The sequence below is a fragment of the Ammospiza caudacuta genome, chromosome 9, assembly GCF_027887145.1.
Source record: "Ammospiza caudacuta isolate bAmmCau1 chromosome 9, bAmmCau1.pri, whole genome shotgun sequence".
Taxonomy (NCBI): Eukaryota; Metazoa; Chordata; class Aves; order Passeriformes; family Passerellidae; genus Ammospiza; species Ammospiza caudacuta.
The window spans coordinates 30790026-30807714 of record NC_080601.1 but is presented as its reverse complement, the minus strand read 5'-3'; the positions used below and the strand labels follow the sequence as shown (position 1 = coordinate 30807714).

The following is a 17689-nucleotide window of genomic DNA, read 5'->3' as shown; positions in this document are numbered from 1 at the left end:
ACACAGCCAGTGTTTCCCGCCCGGCTGCTTTATCGTTTTTAAGACGTAAAAATTGAGCAGCGCCGGAAAAAGTCGAAATCAGGCTCTGGTAATTTAAACGGTGGGATGTGAGGCTTTCTGCGGCGCATATATGGGAGAAGCGGAGAAGATGAGCGACAGCCGCGGTGACGAACCTGCGGAAGCGAATGCGCGGCCACGGCGGGAAACGGCGGAGGAGGCGCCGGGCGCGGGACCGGCGGGAGCCGGGACATCCCAGGGTGTATCCCGGGATATTGAGGAGCACCGGGACATCCCTGCGAACATCCCGGGATATTCCAGAGCACCGGGACGATCCAGGGAATATCCCGGGGTATTCGGGAGCACTGGACATCCCTACGGGCATCCCGGACGCTCCGGGGCGCCGGGACATCCCAGGGAGCCGGGAGGTACTGGGACACACCGTGGAGCAACACCGGGACCCTCTGGAGGAGCATCCCGGGACACCCCGACGATGATCCCGTAGCTGAATTCTTGCTTGTTTTGTTTTAAAATTTTTCCTGCTCGGGGAGGAATTTTTAAAGTCTTCCTGCCCCCGCATTGCCGGGTGGAGCTGACGATGCTGAGGGCAAGCTGAAGGAAATGGCTCAACCTGGAAGGATTTGCAGAGTCAGGCCCTGTGTAACAGGAGGAATTGCAAATCTACAAAGAGAGGCTCATTGAATTATTTTTGGGATAGGATCCACCATGCTCCTGTCCCATCAGGGACTGCTGCTTGGTTTGTGGGCCAGTGTTGCTTTTTTAACATGGGCTTCTGGAGCTTTTCCTCAGATAGTGAAGAGTGGAGGGAAGAGTAAATATATTAGTGGGAGGAAAGGCAGGTTTGTGAACTGTTGTGTAGAAGAAAAGGGAATATTTAATGTGTTGACATGTCTGAAGATGCTTTATTGGAAGAGGACATTTGGGAGTACAAATCCATTAGGAAGCGAAAGCATCAGAGTAACTCACAGAGCATCTCCACGCCTGTGCAGGAAGTAAGTGTTGGCAAGGGCAGGCCAAAAAGAAAGAGAAATGGAAAAAAGAAATCGACAGAAAAAACTGGTACACCTCAGAAAGCCAAGCAGAGCTCACAGGCAGGTCAGGATGGGGATGAATGTAAAGAAGACAGCAGTGTGCACTCCCAGGACAGTGTGGGCAGCCTGGCAGAGCAGAGCTCACAGAATGCAAAGCCCGTTCACGATGGATTCTGTCCCAGCTGCCAGATGCCCTTCTCTTTGCTGTTGGTCCAGACACCCCAGTGGCACGTCTATGAATGTTTGGAAACTCCAGGACCCATTGAAAAAGGTATGAACGGAGTAAGAAAAAAGCCTTCAGAGAAAACTTACAGACTTCTCATGAAATGTTGCTGTAAACCTCGTTTTTATATTCAGCTCAAGATCTGAAATGGTAGTTGGTATGATTTTTATCATGTTTTATTATGTTGTTATTGATCCGTCCTATTTTTGTACAAAATTTTTGCTTCTTTGTGAAAAACATGGAAATCTGACATGAAAATCTCATTTCAGAATCTAATCTCAAAACTCTGCTAAAGTTTCATGGCTGTTTATCAAATTCTAGTGCTTCATTCAACAAACTGAAGGTGCATATTTAAAGTAATGAAACCTGTTGCAATGACAGTGTCAGAAAAGAACCTTCAGGCACAAGGGTGCTACTTTTGACATGAAGCTTCTATCTCCTTAGGTGTAGATTTTATTATCTTGTATTCATGTTGATATGTGATTTGTTCAGTTGTCTATGGACATTTGGAAGATGAAATATGCCAATTTACTTAAAATGTTACCTTGTGGCCCACTATGATTTAGAAATATTGTATAGAAATAGAGCCTAACGTTCCTGTATCATAAAAAAACTGTTTTATTTTGAGCTCTGTACAAGAAGAATAAAACTGACACATTCCAAATTCTAGTTTCATGGGGAAATACCAATCTAAACACTTTCAGGTATCCAATTTATGTCCTTAGTACACCTCACAACTTTTGTAAAACAGAAAGCATACAGTCAGGAAATGTGAGTGAAGGCTGTTTTAAGTAATAGAACCAGCTTTTTCTATTTTGATAACATTCCTTGAGTTTTCTTCTTTGGAGCAATGACATGTAAGTCCTTTCATGCTGATTTTGGCAGTGCTTTTAATTTAAGGCAGGTGTTTTAACACCTCATTTCTGTCTTAACAGGTGCAAAATCTTTCTGGTGGGTTTATGCATTCACTTTAAAAGCCTGAAAAGTTGGGCTGGCAAATTGTTACTGGGAAAGGTCTAGGAAAGTGCTATGGATGTTTTTTTTTTCCTAGCATCTCAACACTGAATGTTCTTCATATAGGTAAATGCACAACTTTTTTATTTTTTTTTCTTCGTGTGTAATATCAGTTAATTTAAAATGGAATTTCAGGTCAATTCAGAGTTGAGGTTTGGTGGTTTTGTTTGTTATTTGTGTTTGAAGTGTACTGGCTGTTTCTGGTGCCACTTCTCTGAGCTTGTTGCTTGAATATGAGACAATTCTAGACGAGAAGCCATGTGATTGAAGGAGCTCAGCATTGAAACAGGGTCAAGTTGTTAATGGGCTGTATAATTCAGGCATAGTGCTGTGTGAGCAGCAGCTGTTTGGTTTTAGACTGGAAGCTTCTCATTACTCAGGTCATAGCAGTGGTGGCTTGAAAATTACTTTTTATTTGTGTCTTCTGACTTCCAGCAGCTGTGTTTATAATAAAAGCTCCTAAATGTTGTGTCACATGAGATTTCTATTTTAACTGTGCCAACTGTACTTGCAAAGGTATTAACATTTCACTTTTGTGTGGCTCTTTCCACAGAGTGTCCTGATGGTCTGCAGTGCACCTCCACCATCCCATCCCACTACAAGCGTTACAGCCATTTTCTGCTTGCAGCAAACAGGGCAGGGGAGTACCTTGTAAACCCTTTGGGAACCACTGTGGACATGAAGATGACATGTGCTACTGCTGCAAAGCCCAGCTGCTCCCCAAGTTATGCAGAGGAAACCTCAGGGGAGGAGAAACTCTCTATTAAAATAAAGCACGCCCCAAATGACAATGGTGCATCAATGGTACGGAATTCACCACAAATGAAGTCTCTAAATACAATTAGTGGAAGTACTTCCTTTTCTGCAGGTGTTCAAAAACCTCAGCAGACACTTCAGCTTCCAGAGACAGCAGATAATCATTGTAAATTTGAATTTTTTGATTTTGCATCCTCTCAAGAAAGTGAGACAGCAGAACATCTGTGTGTGGAGAAAGATGCAAGTCAGCCAAGTCTGCTACAGTCAGGAGTGGACTTCAATGACTATGGAATTTCATACTCACCACTAAGTACATTTGAGGAAAGTGAAGAGGAAGAGGAGGAAAAAGTAAAAGTATCACAGACTAAATTATTCGAAGTGCAGAACTCAGAAGAAGACTCCGATTCTGTGACATTTAAAACATTTGATGAACTTCTCTCACAGAGGAAGCCTCAGTATGAGCATGCAAAAATGGAAAATTTCATAACCAAAAAACCCCTCTGTGAGGAAGAAAATACACTGGACCATCTAGATCCTCAGCAAGGGGTGGTAACCAGTGGATCCTCTTCTGCTTGTAGTTACAGGGAGCCTGAACAGCCAGAATTGATTTCCTCTGCTGCCAAAGCAGGAGCCACAGAGTCAGAAGATGCTGGTGCTTGTGCTCTGGGTTCTGCATATGTGAGTCTTACTGGTACATCATCACTGCTAGACAGAGAAGATGCTGGCTCCCTTCTGACACAGAAGAGTAATGTTTTGAGGGAGCCAAGTAACATTTTAAGTGGTACAAATAAAAAGACTGCCAGTGCAATTGATAAAACAGCTCACCAGGAGAGTTTGCAGACAGCAGAGGAGAAAAAAGGAAATCTTAGTACAGCTGCTGTATGCTTTCCCAGCCCCACCTCTTCTAAATCAGAGCCATCTCTTTCATTAGCAACTGTGAACACCAAATCCAGTCCTGCCAAAGAACTGAAACAAATGGACATTGGTGTTTTCTTTGGGTTAAAACCCAAAGCAAAGGAGGAACGCAAAGGAGAGGCGTGTTTGAAGGAGAAGAAGCAGATACCAGCTTCAGTATCTCCTAATGGAAAGAGGCCCAGACAGCAAAAAAGGAAGGCTGAGGGGTCTGTGGGAGATGTGGAAGCAGTTTCAGAAAGTTCCAGTAAAAATGAAGCCATTGCAGATGTACCTTCTGGTGGCCAACGAAGGTGGAGAAAAAAATTTAAAGAATTACCTACTACAGGTGAAGAGCCAAGAAAAAAACACTGCCCCTTCTACAAGAAAATACCAGGTGAGAGGTAACTTGGTTTTTCTTAGAGGTTAATTTATTTTGGCTGGAGTGTTGTGTTTTTGTCCTAATTTTAGACGTCAGTATTGTTACTCCTGATAACTGCTTTCTTAAATGTGTCTTATTTGCTTAACTGGTTGCCATCTGTATAAGAGAGCAGCTGAACAACATATTTGGGAGGCCTTTGAAAGTATTTGTTTGTGAGCACTTTGTGAAAATTTTATTTTAGTTTGTGAAAATCTCCTTTTGCCACTGTTGACTGCTACACAAAACACATTAATCTTTAAATGGCTCCTTCGGTTGTGTGCAGAATAACTATTACCTTTTAACTGGGAAGAAAGGAAAAAACAAAAGCAATATCTGATTAGAAATTGGTTCTGGACTTTGCATGTTTACTGGCTGGATTCTCTTCCCTCTTTGCTGTAGGAACTGGTTTTACAGTTGATGCCTTCCAGTATGGAGAAATTGAAGGCTGCACAGCTTATTTCCTTACTCATTTTCACTCTGACCACTACAGTGGACTAACAAAAAACTTCAGGTTTCCAATCTACTGTAATAAGGTAAGGCTTTTCAAGATTACTAGATACCATTATATCCATATGCTTTTGTCCTTTTATATCCATCACTTTTGGAAGTACTGATGGAAGTAAATAGAAGATCAAGTGGTTGGGGTCCTTTACTGGGTCAGTGGATATGTACAGGGGAAAGTGCATTTTGTTTGTGTGAAATCCTTACCTTGATTTGACTGATCAAGAGGATTAGTGAAACTTCCCTCCCTAGATACCATGAAAAAAAATCAGCTTTTAAAAGGACCTGTAGAGGTCACATAGACCAATTTCCTGCACAGTGGAACCTTCAAAGTTAGATCAGACTGCAGGGATTCTTTTGTCAGTCAAATTTTGAACGTTGGCCAGATTTTACTATATCTCCTTGCAACCTGTTGCAGTGCTTACTTCTTCTGGTTTTTTTGGTGTTTTTTTTTTTTTTTTTTTTGTTTTTTTTTTTTTTTTTTTTTTTTTGTTTTTTTTTTCTTCCCTAATAATACATTTGAAATTTCTCGTTTTGCAACTTGCCATTGTAGTTTGTTTTTTTTTTTTTTTGTATGCGTGCATCATGTAGAATCTGGCTGCATTGTCTCTAAACTATTTCAGTGATGGAAGTCTGAAATAGATTCTGTATGAGCCATCTCTTTTCCACATTAAGCAAGTGGAATTATTTCAGACTGATGCTTTGTGTCCTGTACTTTGGGCTGCTGAATGACACGACTGCCATTAGCTGTTGTAGGTCCAACCAGCTCTTCTTTACTTGTAACATGGTAGGGCACCTTGCCTAACCAGCACATCCAGAGCTTGCATCAAAAAAACCTATTTATGGTTCATTCTGGCAGTTTCCTGGAATACTTGTGTCCTGTATTGCTTTTGCAGTTGGAGTGACTGCTGCCCTCCTCGATAAGGTCCAGGGGCCTGTTAGCTGGCAACTTCTTCACTTGGTTAAAGAAGGTTTTACCCACCCCTTCCTCTTAACTTGACAGTGTGCAACAGATCTTCTTCCCCCTTGTTTGCCTCCTCTCTGATTCCAATCCACAGCCTGTTGACAGGGGTATCTGAAGACAGCTTTTCTCAGTTTGCTTTATGAGATGTGAAATGCTGCTGAAAGGCTTGGCTATACCCAGGGCCTTATAGTTTCTCTCTAAGCCAGTCTGGCTTTGAGAGCTGTTGTTTCTATAATGAACAGTGCTTTTTTCAGCCTTTGTTCCTGTTTTAAATCCTGTCTGTGTTGCAGATAACTGGCAATCTGGTGAAGAGCAAGCTCCGGGTGCAGGAGCAGTATGTCCACGTGCTGCCCATGGACACACAGTGTGTGGTCAATGGGATCAAAGTGCTGTTGCTTGATGCCAATCAGTAAGTATCACTGCATTCCCTGTGGAGAATTTCTTACAGGTAGTTAGCTTTTGAAATAGGTGAGTTATCTCCAAAAATGAAACAGGGATTTTTTGAATTTAATTAAATATTTCTTTTGTGTACGTTGTGTTAACCGCATGTAGCTCCGTAATTTTTGTTTGAGGGTTGAATGATTTCCTAGTGGTCTGAACACTTCTGGTTTTTGGTGTCTAGTTGGGAACCTAGTAGATTTGATTATCAGATACATTAGGTTTCTGTAGCTTGAACTGATGATAGGGAAATCCTTAGCTAAAGAAAAATGTGGTACTTTGGATCCTGTGAAAGACATAACCTAGGTAACATTATGAAAATTGGACTTTGAAGAAAAGCCTGTTGAAACATGGACAAGATTTCTACTGAATTTGGTGATAAAGGATGAGATTTTGTCTGTTAGACTGGCACTATGTGGTAATGCTGGATTTAAAGTTCAGTAGCACCTGACCTCCAGTCCTGTGCTCTTGTTCTGCCTCTTGGTACTTTTTTTTGGCCATGGGCTAGAGGAAGACTCCCTGCCCTGCAGTGCATTTATTGAAATGCAGGACTGTCACAGCTGGTTTGAACATTGCTTAGTGTAGGATTTGTTTATACTTGGAGAGATAAAACTCCATTAAGTCCTCTGAGAACCATCTCTAGGAACAAAGGAAGCCTTGTTGCTTATGTAATTTGTATAAATCTCATTTTTCCTCTTTGTCCCTCTGATTCTTTGCTCCAATTTAAAAGCTGTGCATACCTTAGCTACAAAGTTCAGCTTCTTGATGAGTTCACCAGTTCTGTCCTTTTAACTTCATTTCATGCCAGTTTTTCTTTTTTTGAGATTTCATTTACCCTTTGTAGGTGACTGATATCTAAAATAGTCCCACTCAGGTTTTCCAGTCTTCCCCTTCAGAAAGCTTTGTCAAGCAGCTGCAGAAGGCACAATGGATTCATTGTCACCAGTAAGGGAGTTGTATTTATAACCAGGGGCTTCTGGATCTAAAACAACATTTAAAATCTGCAAATAGAATTTAGAACAAAATGCTCCAATAAGTCTTGTGGGAAGAGAGATGAATCTGCAACAATATAATTCTGTTTGTCTTGAGCAAGAATGCTGCTTCTCTTTGGTGTGCTGTTTCCTCTTTGAATCAAATGATAGAATGATTGAAGCTGAGGCAGGATCTGTGCCATGCCTGCAAGGTTGGGGCACCCCAAAAAGGCAGGTAATATTTGATATCTTTACTGTTGATGTGGATTTTGTGTTTTTTCTTCCCATCTCAGGTGAGAACTCAAGCTTGTGTGTGGCCATAGGATTAGCTGCAGAATTCCTTTAGAAATCAGAAATCCTAGCTAAATTAGTCTGTATAGCAGCTGTGATTTAAAATTCTGTTCTGTCCATGTTTCTACTGCTGAAGGGTGGTCTATCTCTTAAAGTAGTTTATCAGTATAGAGAGCTGACATAATTTGTGTGGGGCTTGTTTGTTTGTTTCAGCTGTCCAGGTGCAGCAATGATCCTTTTCTACCTGCCAAGTGGGGCTGTTATTCTGCACACAGGGGACTTCAGAGCAGACCCTTCCATGGAGCGCTACCCTGCTCTGATGGGCCAGAAAATCCACACCCTTTACCTGGATACCACGTGAGTTGGCTGGAAATTGATTTTTTTGTTGTTTTTATTCTTAGTCTTTTCAGTTTCGTAAGGCTTTGAACCAAATATGAACCAAATAAATGTACTTTTAAATGACATTGCTGTGGTAACACTTTTTAGCTCTATTTAGTGTTGAATAAAAGCAGAGATTTATTAAAAGTATGTGTATGTGTAGCTTGTTCATTGGTTATGCTGTTACATTAGAGAATGAAAGTGGGTGGTGGAGAAGAGGCTGAAGTATTTGCTCAGGTCACCATATTATTTATAAGTGGTATTAAATTTATGGTATCAAAACGCATACATTAAATGTTCAGGTTTATGGAAGACTAGTTTTCAATGGATTAACTGTATTACAAAAAGAAGGAATTCAAAGGTGAAAGAATGCCAAAAGGCTGAATCAGTTTTGGGAGTTTTCATTAGACCTTCCTCCGATTCATTTATATAAAATTGGTTTTGTGTGAATGATGACTAATGCCCAGCTGCAGACTTTCATTTCTGTTCCATGTGTTTCTGTGAATGAGTAATGACTTACATTATGGTTTGTGTGTGTGACAAAAAATAGATATAAGGATATATTCAGGACGTGACAGAAATATCAAGCTTGCAAGGGCACTTGGTATTTATGAAGAAGAAAATACAGAATTCATTACCAGAGAGTGAATAGTTGTAGAGAAAACAATGATATATGCTCAGTGTGATTTTTGTTGCAACAATTTCTGGGCACCTCAGTGTTTCTAATAGTGTTATTATATAGAAGAGTATTGTCTTTTTCACTTCCTGAGTACATGGAGCTTTGAGGGCCTTCATGGCAATTTTAGACGTCTTTTCTTTTGTAACAAAGTGATCTATTTTGTTTCCCTGCCCCAGATACTGTAGCCCTGAGTACACTTTTCCTACCCAACAAGAGGTTATCCAGTTTGCTGTCAACATTGCCTTTGAGACTGTGACTTTAAACCCACGAACTCTAGTTGTCTGTGGCACTTACTCCATTGGAAAAGAAAAAGTTTTCTTAGGTATGTAAAAGAAGTGTATTTGTTTAGTCTGAATGTTCAGATATAGTGTAAAGAAATTGAATGTATTTAATAATCCTCCTGCTATTTTTTAGGTTTTCTAATCAATAAGTTTTAGCTTTCTGAAAGAAATAGTGTTCTACCATGTTTGCAGCCTTCCCCCCCACACTGAATATACATGTGGCCAGTTTATATACTAATTGTATGAACCTCTTTGATTGTGGTGGGAAAATTGCTAAAAGCAATTAAAAAATAAATAAATGAGGTCTTTATGACTTTTTTGTTCCTTATAATTTCAAGAAACAGCAAAAGGATGTTATTTTTAGACTTCTATTTTGAGCTTTTCCTTCCAGTTTATATTATATATCTGTTCTGACTAAGAGAAGATCTTGTGTGCTATGCAAGAGAAGATCTTGTGTGCTATGCTTCAGTCAGTTACAGCACCAGGAGCCAACATGATTGCCCAAATGTCTGCCTCAGAGCAGGCAGATGTGCACCATAGTGCATATTTAAAATCATCAATACAAAACTTACTCTCACTGAAATTTAGTCTGTCTTCAGTGTGTGTGGGCTGTTTGTCACATATTCCAAAAACTGCACGTTTCTGGTATCTTTGGAATAAATACCAGTTCACCTCAATAACATTCTACCAAAGAAATGTAACTTAGAATTTATCAAGGTAGTTTTCCTTCTTTTTCCAATTGTTATACAAAATTCTGCTGCTAAAATGTAGGGGACAAAGGTTTTTAACACCCATTATAGGATTCTCTTCTTAATGTTAGAATACAAAACACTACATCCTGTTGAATGTGGATTTCTTTTCTAATAGTAAAAATTATCTTGTACAATAATCAGGACTATGTCCAAAACAAGCCAAAAAAGAACTCTTACAAATTTCTCTATCTGATTTCTTCCTAATGAATCCTGAAGCAATTGCTGAAGTTCTGGGCTCAAAGGCAAGCATGTCCCGTGACAAATACAAAACCCTGCAGTGCTTGGAGTCAGCAGCTGTCAATTCCCTCATCAGTGTGGACTGGAAGGGCACTTTGCTTCATGTTCTTCCCATGATGCAAATTAATTTTAAGGTAAGTTCAGAATATGGGCTGTTGATGAACGTGCTAGTAAAATTCTCTTGGCTCTTCCAAACCAGTGCTGTGTTTGGTGCTTTTTAACCTCTTGTCAGATCATATTTATTTAGTGGGGCTTTGACATGTAGCAATACATTGAAAATGAAAAGCAATTAAACATTAATAACTTCTCCAAACATGGTGTGGTGCTTGTACAAGGTAAGGTGAGGCTTGTTCAAAGACCTGCTCTTTGCAGTCCTTTTTGAAGTGGGTTTATGTAATGACTGCCTGATCTGTCCTCTTAGCAATTAATATATTGTGAAATGGAGTTCCTGTTTTCAGCCTTTTACCTGGTCCAGTGTAGGAAAAATCTAAAAGGATTTTCTGCCTGTGAGCCTCTGTTTTGAGGCAGCCTATGAACATGGCCAACTACCAGTTCTCTAATATTTTTCACAAAAGCAAGTTAACTGGTTAATTTTAAAACATGATTTCATCTAAGTTGATTTCAAATGCACATTTGGTTGAGATTTGAGACACTGAGTTTTGTTGTTGAGCATTTTTTCTGGGAATTTTTTTTATTTGGAAAGATGACTAATTCCTAGGTTATTCTAAATAGACAAAATACTGAAGGGCAGTAAGGTAAAGCAGCAGGCTCTAGATTAAAGTAACCTGTAAGGAGGAAAAAAAACGTGGCTGTTTATACCTTACAGGCTTGGATTAATTTTCCTGTTTTGCTTCAAGCCTGCTGTGCCATCTCAAGCAAATCCTTCAGACCAAGATGGTATTTAGCTGCAGGACTAGTCAAGGTCAGAATTGACCTAAAAAGGAGTAAAAAAGGCTATATGGTTTGGATGGAGCTGCAGGAGAGGGAACTTAGTATCTTAATGCTTTAACCTTGTTTTGTGATGTTTTCTGTGGTGGAGCAGAAAATGAGTAATGGAAATATGTATGGATTTATTTTTAGTGTGTTGTGCTGTCTTAAACAGGAATTGATTTGAGTTTCTTCTGCAGATTTCTGGGTTGCTAAGTCTCCATGTCCCAGCACGTGTGGATATTCACACAGCTGGACTTTCAGGGGGTGGAGGAACCCTCAAGGGCAGCTTCACTTCCCAAGGGAGGCAGTTGTGTCAGGCAGGGTCTCACCTCTGACATCAGGAGGCTCTAGACCAATCTCCAGTGTGACAAAAGCCATGCCTGGACCCTGAAAAGGAATTTTAAATGCTTAAAGATGAGGTCATATGAGCATTTATCTTACTTTTGGATTTGAGATACATTAAGAAAATATTTTAAAAAAAAAACCCAACCCGGAGATGTGGTACTTGACTGCAGTATTTGGTTTTACCTCAGTAAAATGCAGGGATTGCTGTGTGTACTGACAAATGGCTGTTCTTGAATAAGCCAGATGAGTTTAAGTGGTGTTAGGGCTGGTGGTAAATGAAATATTTAATCATGTTTGAGTCTTTTCCCATCTTGTGGAATCTGTTTGTGTACACTGCTGACTTTAGTGACACTCTGAATATCAGGCTGTCATGGTGATTGAAGGAGGTTGGTGTAGCAGTGAAATACATTTTCCATTCAAAAGGGTGAAGGTTTGGAGCAGTGCTGGCTAAAGCAATAAATGAAGAAATTTGAATGTGTATTTAAAATGGACTTGTTATGAGCAAACACAGCAGTCATTTGTTTTGGGGAAAGAGGCCATCTTTTCCAAAATGCATGCATGGTTCTTTTGCAACAAACAATTTTTTTGTAACTCAAAAATTGAGGCTTTTGCCTAACTTGACTATGTGGTGGAAACTTTCCAGGGAACTGACTTTTGTGGGTCTATGAATCTTTCATGTTGTTTAACTCATCAAGGTCTTGTACTGGCATTGAGGTGAGACTTTCAGAAGTGAAAGTGATTGAAATGCAAAAATAATTTTTTTATATGCTTGAAATTGCATCCTTAATGTGACTGTTGCACACTTGATTTATAACAAAACTTAAAAGTGGATTAGCATTGTTAATATAATAATCATTGCATTTGAAGTACTATATTTAGATTTCATTAGAGCAAGGGGAGGAAATATGTGAACAATTACCTTAATCTATGTTAATGCTCCCAAAATGAAGTGTGAAGGAGAATTAGGCTGCTACAATTATACCTTTAATCAGATGAGGACTGAACATTCACAGTGTGTTGAAAGTCACAGCAGTGAGCCATAATTCTTGTTGCTGAATGAAATGTCTTCTGTGTTACGGCTTTTAAAAATTCTTTTTTGTACCTGGTTTGATGGATTTTGTATGTTGCTACGGGACATTGTACTGAAGGTGTTGTTAAATGTGGCAGCTTTCTGCTGCCCTGTTTTAGAGTTCTCAAGTGTCTGACAGGTTAGATAATTTTCTGTCACAGCCCATCTATCCCCCTCTACCCTCCTTTTTAATCAGACTTTATTTTGTATTCCTCTCTCTCCTGCTAATATAAAGTTTGATTTTGAGTTCTGTAACCTTGTAGGGCTTTCAGATTAGGAATTTGCCTGTAAGATTTTATACAGGACACATGAAATTGATTTTCTATTTTTAACTTGAAGCGATACTGACTTCACTTTATGCAGGCATAGGATTGTACATACTTGGAAATTTTTTCAAGGTAATTTCCTTTTTAGAATGAGAAGATCAGAAGTGACTTCCTTCCTGTCTTGGAGAGGTGGTAAAACATGGTTTAGTGCTCAGAGCAATACTTAGCTTGTGCACTGGCTTGCTGTAAGTTTTTTGGCGTAGGTTAATTAAATCTGGTTACTTGTGGGCATAAGCAGGTGTCAAAACCTCTGTGATGATTTTGCCCTGAAGCAGCATTTCACCATCTTCTATCTCCACTCAGCTGCTGACCTCTGGTTTAGAGGAGGAGGTGAATGGTTTGTGGAGCAAGGTCTATAAGATGATGTGATTATTCCTTATGTGTTCTGATCTGTAGTGCATAGCTGTTCATATGTTAATGAAGAATTAATTCAGATGAAGAAACTGAGATCCTAAGGGACAAGTTGTTTTTTAAATGTCAATATTTGTCATTAATAATTGCAAGGTAGATGATCATTGAAATTAAAAAATACCAGCAAATGAAAATAAAATGTAGTCTGAATCCTCTCCATCATGAAATGGCCAACCTTTAGTCTAATTAGCTATTTAATGGGATTAAATATATGCTTTTTTTTTCCACAGGGCTTGCAAGATCACTTGAGTAAGTTTTCTGAGAATTTTGATCAAATTCTGGCTTTCAAACCTACGGGGTGGACCTACTCTGATTCATGCCTTTCTCTGGAGGATATCAAGCCCCAGACAAGAGGAAAAGTCACTATATATGGTATAAGAGTGGCAAAGATTCAGTACATTGGCATTGTGTGGATGCTTTTCCTATTTTTATTCTGGAAACTCCTACTGATTTTGTAACTGCTGCTTTTTCTGGTAACTCATTGAGAAACTGAACAGATCTCTTCAGGAGGGATCTGTGAAATGAGTAATCGAGAACACCATAAATGCAGATTTTTACATACATTTTGTCCCTATCCTTGTCATGCAAATAAAAACTTTCACCTGATATAGGTACAGACTTCAGGGATGGAGTCTTGGCTTGACTGATGCTGGTGGCAGTGTAGTTCCAGAGCCAAGATTTCATTCTGTGTCTTACTTGTTTCTGAGAGAATGTCCTTTCCTCTCTGTTTTTATTGGTGGGTGGAGCTAAAACCCTTAACATCCCTTTAACCAGGTCACTGATGTTGCTTAGCTTGCACTGATGAATGACTTGGTGACTTAATGCTAGGTAATTTTCCTAGAAGGGAAAATTGGAGGGAGGGAGGTGTTTTACCTTAGCTATAAACTTTAGATCCCAAATAGGAATTGAAAAAAACCCTTTTATCTGAAGTATTTCTTAGCTGGAAGGCTTGGAGGAAGCTCAGTGGCCTGACAGATGGCTGTGATTTGTTTTCATTTCAGGGATTCCTTACAGTGAACACAGCAGTTACCTGGAAATGAAGCGTTTTGTTCAGTGGTTGAAGCCACAGAAAATCATCCCCACTGTCAATGTTGGTGACTGGAGAGACAGAAGCCTGATGGAAATGCATTTTAGAGACTGGATGACCGAGGGCAATAGGCAAAAATAAATATAAAGAAGAATGTATTTTTCAAAGGAAGTAGACTGGAATGGGAATTGAGTTCCTGTGAGTTTTATATATCTCCTTTTTCCACGAAGCTTTCTTTAGGGAGGACTTAACTGCCATTCTTTGAAGAAAGATAAATTTGGGAAAAGAAAAAAAAAAACACCTTGCTTTCTTGTGTATCTACTACTTTTTTCTTCCCCATAATATACCATTTTTGCAAGTCCATATTTTAGGTTATTTTTATCTTACTCTTTTCCCCTGTTCTTAATTCTCCTCAGGTTGTGGAGATGCTCAGATGTGTAATGCTGGGGATTCAACAGTCTCCAGGATAATTTCTGAAAATAAGTTATTGTAATAAATGAGACAATATTAGGCTTGTGTCACATGCTGTCAACTCAGGCTTCAGAGAAGCTCATTTCGTGAGGCAGAACTGACTATTGTGATTTAAATATTGTTAAAAAAACTTACCTTGTGAGAGAGTATTGACTTGGGCTCCTGCAGCATATGTACTTGAGGCAACTGTTTACAAAAGACACTTCTACATTCTGCTCGAGATTTTTTGATTTCGAGATTTTCGAGATTTCACTTTTTTTTTAGTGATCTTTTTTAAAATAAAAGATCTTTTTTATGCCTATGTGTTCTTTCTGAGCAAAATGCATTTTATTTCAGTGGCAGGTTTGCTAGCCTGAACAACCTGTCTGCACTGTCTTTGGTGAATGTGCTGTGTATGTACTTGTCCGAAGTTGCTCCTGTGTCCTCTGCAGAGCCAGATCTCAGCAGGTGTTCAGAGCACAGAAGTGGTTCCTCACCATGGAATCCCCACTGGGCTTTGCAGGGTTGTTTATATACAAGTTGTATATAAACACTGGGGTTTGCAGGGTTGTTTATATACAGGTTTGTCACCTGAATTCTGGAAACACAAGAAAGGCAAATACTGGCACTGGCAGCAGAAAGGTAAATTTCACTTTGCTTTTTTGGCCCTAATTCTTACCAGATTATCCAGTGCTGCTTTTTTTTTGCATCTGCCTGGTGTTTATGTACTGAAGTATGTGGGTGCATGCAGGCACACTAGTAAAATTTTAATCACTAAAATAAAAACTGTTCCAAAGTTCCAGGGTGGAATCACATGTAAAGAGTCACTCCCCAGCCCCTCAGAGTAGCTTGTCTGGAATCCTCGATGCTATTTTATGTTGTGAAAACATTTTTTTTTAATGATCAATGCAAGTATAAACAGATCCTTGTCTCTGAGTGATGAGCTCTGTAATGTGAAGTCACTTGTTTTATTTGTCTTGTGAGAGAAATCAGTGACGAGCTGATGGCAAAAAGATTCTTTGTACTAAAAGAGTTGTGAATGAGTATTTCACATAAGGCATTGTTAAATGCTTCAGCTTAAATTAAGCCGTTGAAGGAAACTGAATTTTTTGTTTTACATCATGCATAGTGCTAGCTGGCTGTCAGAACAACTGGTAACTGGACTGGAGTGCTCATTGCTAGGATTCCACTCCTTTTTGAAGGTGTATGAAGAAGGATCTTTTATGGGTTTTGCAAGAACCAGAACTGAATGAATGCCTTGTACAAATCAGAGCAAATTTGGGGATTATATTTGACAGGGAATTGTTTTTACCAGTTGAATTGTTAAAGAATTATGCATGCTTTTTTTTTGGCCTTCAGGATTTTTTCCTGTCTAATTTTTGCATGGACTATGAGAGGCTGGAATAAGCACCTCAGACTCAGAATTGTGACTAAGATTTAACATCTTCTTGTTTCCATAGTTGCATTTTCAAGAATGACTGTTCCTGCAGAGAATGAGTGTGTTTGTGTGGTGGGGGGGTTCCCACTGTGCTGGTGCTGTTCCTGGTTTTGCAATTTCCTCAGTTTGTGCCACTGGTAACTCTGAACCCAAAAAATTCAACTTTCAGTGCGGCCTGATGAGTGTGAGGCACCTGTTACCTCTCTGTGGCTCTTGACCTCCTGCTTTCAGTTTCTAGCCTGTTACCCAGATTGAGGGGTTGGCTCTTTTTCTTTTAAAAGCAGACTGGTTTCTGAAACTAGCCCCAGGAATGGTGTATCTTGGAAGAAACTGGCACTGACATCTGCTGGATTGACCCAGTGAATCCTGCCCTGATGTGGAGCAGATGGTCATGGGCACATTTTGGTCAGCAAAGCAGAAGGGCTTTAGTGCTGGAGGCTTTTTCCAGTTTCTGCTCTGCTGTAGGTATTCCTGCATTGGCCCACTGGGTGTTTTCATTCTTCCCTCTCCGGTTTGTATTTGCACTTCCACCAGCTGGTTTTTGTGTGTAGATGAATTCTGCAGCATTTCATCCACCTTCATGGTAGGAGACCTCCATCTTACCTACTTACTTGGCCTCCTTTTTATGGAAAAAACGTGTTTTCAGAATCCAAACACAGGAATAAATTATTTTTATCTTTATTATAAAGAGGATTAGTAACAGGATTAGGTTGAGTGGGAGGACATACAAACTGATGTGGAAAACTAAATATAACAAGAATATTGTGGAAAGGTGTGTGACAAGACTTTTCCCTTGCCTTGGTGCATCCAAGGGACATCTCTCTGATCTCAGCAGTTTAAGTCCTTTGGGGAGTGCAGACCTGGGATAAACCAAGTTTCAGTGTTATTGAACAAACATTGTTAATTAGGACTTTGACTCTGGCTCTGCTTTTCCTAATGAAGAATTGGATTTTTTTTTTTTTCAGTCTTTGGGCAGTGCTGGCATTAGAGATGGACGAATTAAAGCATTTGTTATTTTGGTTGCATGTGGGGTTTCTGACTGCAGGAAAGGTGTCACCTTTTCACAGTCACTGGAGGGGACTTAGACCTCTGTGGTGCCATAGAAACACTAAACCAGGGTCCCCTGGACAGGGGGGTGGAGGAGTCAGCCTGTACTGACACAAATCCCACCAGATTTCACTAAAGATGGGCTGTGAGCATCCCAGAGGCTCCACCTGTTTGTCTGGGGCTGCCAGGCTCAGGGCAGGAGGCACAGCCAGGGACAGGGGCAGCTGCAGCACTGGCTTGATTGGCTTCCAAAGGCAGCCCCTCTGAAGGATCACTTCGTATTTCCCATCAGGACTCCTGCTCTGATTACATATCACCCCAACAGGCAGATAAATGAGCTAAAAGCAGCCCTGTTGGAAAAGGGTAGCAGGAGGGGAGAGGGGAGATGAGGAGAGCAGCTCCTGGCTGTGCTGGCTCTGGGTTTCAGGCTGGCTGTGATCAATGAAAGCACCCACAGCCTGTGGCCACCACTGGGGAGCCAGTGGGCACGTGTGAAACACTGCAGAATAAAGGCATAGGGGCAGCTAAATGGAACTTCAGAGTGCTGGTGTCCCTCTAAACCTTGATGTGAAATAACAATTGATAGCAGCTTGGAGTGGAGAAAGGAACTGAGATGCCACTGGCATGGTTAAAGGATTTCTTTATTCGATCAAACCTGTCTGCTTTGTATGAGCTTTGTAAAGATTTTTAGGATAAATTGCCATTTAAATTTAAGGAAGTGTGACTTCAGATATATCCTTCATGCAATTAGAGATCAATTTGGACCGAACATGAAATTTGAATTTGAACACTGCTTTGGG

At 40.1% G+C, this 17689-nt stretch overlaps 1 protein-coding gene across 2 annotated transcripts; it reads left to right on the top strand.

Annotated features, from left to right (window-relative positions):
* Nucleotides 1-282: 282 nt before the first annotated feature.
* Nucleotides 283-14726, top strand: DCLRE1A (DNA cross-link repair 1A). Of its 2 annotated transcripts, none has more exons than XM_058810601.1 (9): nucleotides 283-1320; nucleotides 2840-4330; nucleotides 4754-4887; nucleotides 6110-6228; nucleotides 7733-7876; nucleotides 8753-8898; nucleotides 9826-9980; nucleotides 13158-13176; nucleotides 13929-14726. In XM_058810601.1, exons 1-9 carry the CDS (start codon nucleotides 906-908, stop codon nucleotides 14093-14095), a joined length of 2790 nt encoding a protein of 929 aa, XP_058666584.1. In that variant the 5' UTR covers nucleotides 283-905; the 3' UTR covers nucleotides 14096-14726. The 2 variants fall into 2 exon arrangements, with proteins under 2 accessions (XP_058666584.1, XP_058666583.1); XM_058810600.1 differs by having other exon boundaries at nucleotides 13158-13299.
* The last annotated feature ends 2963 nt before the right edge of the window (nucleotides 14727-17689 follow it).

Bases quoted from the DNA above. Each gene is read 5' to 3' on its own strand.
- DCLRE1A (XM_058810600.1), top strand. From the start codon at position 906: ATGTCTGAAGATGCTTTATTGGAAGAGGACATTTGGGAGTACAAATCC. The intron at 7,877-8,752 runs GTGAGTTGGCTG...TCCCTGCCCCAG, and splicing joins ACCCTTTACCTGGATACCAC to ATACTGTAGCCCTGAGTACA. The intron at 8,899-9,825 runs GTATGTAAAAGA...TGAATCCTGAAG, and splicing joins AAAAGAAAAAGTTTTCTTAG to CAATTGCTGAAGTTCTGGGC.